Genomic DNA, 3,640 nt, shown 5'->3' with positions numbered 1-3,640 from the left:
GAGGGGACCCCCTCCAGACCCCCTCCGCTCGCCTCCCCGCCTCTGCCCGGTTGGCACAGACCCTGCGGGGCTGGGGGCTGCCACACCTCTGCCTCGCTGCGGACCCGGCCAGGCCCCTCGGCCTCCTTGCTGTCTCTGGAGCTGTGCAGTTGACTCTCTGCTTTTAATAGAGAGCTGGGAAGGCACATTATGGAGATGAGGGTGTTATTTGCATAACGCTAATTAGGTAATTACAAATCATTTTGCTATGAGCTGAAGCGTGTGCTGTGACATAACGTTTATTAGTCATTCCATTCAGGCCCCGCTTAGTTAAGTCATTTACTGCACTAACTACTGAAGTTGGCAATAAAAGGTAAATGCTGGCACTTGGGTGCGGAGCCGACACAGGGCACCCCATGTACATCTGAGGCCCGTGCTCCTGCTCCGTGTGGCCCTGGCAGCCCAGGCTGGGAGGGTGTGACAGCAATAGAGCAGAAGCCAGAGAGGGAGACCACATTTTTAAGTTTTCCGCAGGCTCTTGGTTGTTTTGGGCTCATTTTCTTAGGCCCAGGGGGCCTGAGGTGCTTTCACACGTTTTCGTTGTCCCCAGTCTCTTTACTGCTGGCTTTGCCACCCAGCACTGAAGTGCCTGAGCTCCGACACCCTCCCTGGAAACCCAGCAGGCCGCCTGTGTTTGTAGGGATGCCAGCGCTTCCTTTGTACCAGCCTGGCAGTCTGAGTTGCCCTTGGGGATCACCAAAAATGTCTTCCCTGAAGATGGAAAGTCAGGAATTAGTCCCAACGTGTCTCACAGACAGCGAAGTGCTTTGATACTGTGGCTGTGTCTTGTAGGGTCATTGGCGGGGCATAGATGCTGGTGCTGTGCAGAGGAGCAGGTCGCCTGGCCCTGCCCTCCCGGGCACGTTGCCCTGTGCGTGTCCCTCCTGCCATCCCTGCAGCCATCCACACGCCTCATGGAAGCAGCTCCGCCTGGCTGGCTTCCAGGGACCCACGTGGCCACCAGCTTTCTAGGTTTGGGCAGCAGAGCACTGAGAGGTGCCAGAGCTGAGAATGGCATCACTCTCGTCTCTCCATGGCTCCTGCCTGGGTCTCTGTGACTTAATGCTTCTCTATGGGACAGCAGCGCCTGTGCCCCGTCGTGTGGGTCCGTGGAGCACCCAGGCACCGAGGGTCTCCCAAGCAGGATCCCTGCCCTGCTGAGCTCCTCAGCTGACAGCAGCGCCCCTTCCTGATGCACGGGACTGGGAAGAGCTGCCTTTGAGCCCTCCCCGAGGGTCCTCCTTGCATCTCCTGATTCAGTGGGTGGGGTCCTGTCCCTCTAAAGCCACTCATCAGCCGGCACCGAGCGCACTCTGGGCCCCTGGGGGGTGATGGGGCTGTTGGGGGGCACCAGCTCTGCAGAGGAGCTGGTGTCACTGCTCAAGAGGTCAGCGGCGTTCTCTGGGGGTGGGACATAAAGGAGAGCAGGGCACAAGCAGCTTCCAGGAGTCGGGTGCTACAGCCCCCTGGGTTTCCCAGCTCAGGATGGTGGGGGGACGAGGCTGCGGATGTTCCTGTGTGGAAGCAAGGACAAGCCCACGGTAGCGGAGCTGGCACAGAGCTCTGGTTCCTCCCTGCAGGCATTTTCTGCCTCTGCTTCCCTGTCCCAGCCTCCTGGGGACAGCTGCTGCCCGCGATCCTGCCTGTCTGCGGGGACTGCAGTGGCCCTCAGGGATCTGTCTCTGTGCTCATGCCCTGCGGGGCCAGCAGACCCCCTCCTCCTTCCCTGACCTGTGTCGTGGCACACCTTTCTCTTCCAGAACCAGATGAGCCATTTGAGTTCATTATTGTGTCCCTGACGGGCCAGACGTGGCTCTTTGAGGCCTCAACGTCAGAGGAGCGAGAGCTCTGGGTCCAGGCCATCGAGAGTCAGATCCTGGCCAGCCTGCAGGGCTGCGAGAGCAGCAAAAACAAGGTAAGAGACCTCAGCTGAGTTCTGCTGGGCTGCCTCCTCCCTGTCATCTGCTTTGCTGCATCCATCCCTGTCCCAGGCTTCCCTCTCTGTCCAGGCTGGATCCTCTCCTGATCCCTCTGCTTCTAGTCAGGGTCGAATCCCGTCCCTGGGACTGTGCTGCTCCCCAGTGGGTTTCCCATCACCTCCAGCCCCACGGAGCTCTCTGCATCCCGCCAAGGCTGGATCCTGCCCTGTCTCTCCCTCCTTGGACAGCTCCGCCTGTTCGCTCCCCCTTCTGCCCCACCATCCCTGGCTCCCTCAGTGCACACCTGGCTATGGATCAATGTCCCCTCCAGACTGCCCTGTTCTCTGAGCCCCCACACTGGACACCCCTCCTGCCACAGAGTCTGCGGGGTGTCTGCTGGAGCGAGGTGCTGGCAGCTCCCCAACGAGCTCTTGGGGTGGTGATGAGAGGACACATGTTGGCACAGTTGTCCTTGAGTAAACGAGGTTCCTGTGTGTTCCGTTTCAGGCTCGGCTGGGCAGCCAGAGCGATGCACAGGCCATGCAAGCCGTCCGCACCGCGCGTGGGAACAGCTTCTGCGTGGACTGCGATGCACCGAGTAAGAAACGCTGCACTGGGAGGTGGGACCATTCATCCAGGGAGGGGAGAGGGACTCCACCCCAGCTACCTCCCCTGTACCCCATAGAGACATACTCTGTGGGGCTGTCTCCTCCTCTCCTGCAGTGGACCCCTTCAGGGGTGGGGGACTGACCCACCTCCCACACTGGTCCGTGACCCCTTACAACCAGCTTGGGGCCCTGGCCACTCTGCTGCTGGGCCACTGGGCTCAGAAGGGATCTGGCGGGCAGGTGCCTGCAAATACGGGTCTCCTGCAACACAGGAGACAGGCTGGAGTCCATGCCGGTGTTAACTTTCCCCCCCGATCTTGCTGCCCTCAGATCCGGACTGGGCAAGTCTGAACCTGGGCTCCCTCATGTGCATTGAGTGCTCCGGGATCCATCGCAACCTGGGCACCCACCTGTCCCGTGTGCGCTCCTTGGACCTGGATGACTGGCCTAGCGAGCTTCTCATGGTCATGACAGCTATCGGCAACGCCCTGGCCAACGCCGTCTGGGAAGGAGCAGTGGAAGGCTACCCCAAGCCCACTCCCGAGAGCAGTCGGTAAGTGAGACGGGGAACTGCAGAGATGCTTCTCAGAAAACCACTCATTGGTTTGAGGGCACCTCAGGAGGTTGGAAGCAGCCATCCAGTCAAACAGAGATGTGGGCAGGAATTCTCAAGGTACTCCAGCATTTAGGGTCCTGCCTACTCTCTGGGCTCTGTCCCACTGTCCTGGTGGGCTTCACGGCTGACCATGGCCATGTGGTGACTACTGGAGCCGTGGCTGGCTGCAGAGAATAAGGGGTTAACAGAGATAGCTTGGCAGCGTTGTGTGGGTCCCAAGAGTGCGTCCCTTTCAGGCCCTTGTCTGTCCGGCTGCAGAGAATAAGGGGTTAACAGAGATAGCTTGGCAGCGTTGTGTGGGTCCCAAGGGTGCGTCCCTTTCAGGCCCTTGTCTGTCCCTATCGGAGCGACTCTCCTGTCACTCATCCCAACAAGAGCCCATTCTGCAGCTTATCAACGGATAAGAGCGGGTCAGGGGGCGGCAGGAGTGAGCCTGCTCGGCGCAGGGCATTGATGGG

At 60.0% G+C, this 3,640-nt stretch overlaps 1 protein-coding gene across 1 annotated transcript in view; it reads left to right on the top strand.

The window, feature by feature from the left end:
- Nucleotides 1-1,799: 1,799 nt before the first annotated feature.
- LOC104524427 (arf-GAP with GTPase, ANK repeat and PH domain-containing protein 3) overlaps nucleotides 1,800-3,640 on the top strand; it is a gene marked incomplete at both ends in the record, with an annotated part of 4,003 nt that continues 2,162 nt past the window's right edge. The window contains 3 exons of the mRNA XM_010167297.1: nucleotides 1,800-1,954; nucleotides 2,466-2,556; nucleotides 2,897-3,119. Coding sequence (XP_010165599.1) covers nucleotides 1,800-1,954; nucleotides 2,466-2,556; nucleotides 2,897-3,119 — 469 coding nt within the window. The remainder of the gene's footprint in view (nucleotides 1,955-2,465; nucleotides 2,557-2,896; nucleotides 3,120-3,640) is intronic.

This window comes from Antrostomus carolinensis, unplaced genomic scaffold (genome assembly GCF_000700745.2).
Source record: "Antrostomus carolinensis isolate BGI_N321 unplaced genomic scaffold, ASM70074v2 scaffold26504, whole genome shotgun sequence".
NCBI classification, from domain to species: Eukaryota; Metazoa; Chordata; class Aves; order Caprimulgiformes; family Caprimulgidae; genus Antrostomus; species Antrostomus carolinensis.
This window is presented reverse-complemented; position numbering and strand designations above follow the sequence as displayed.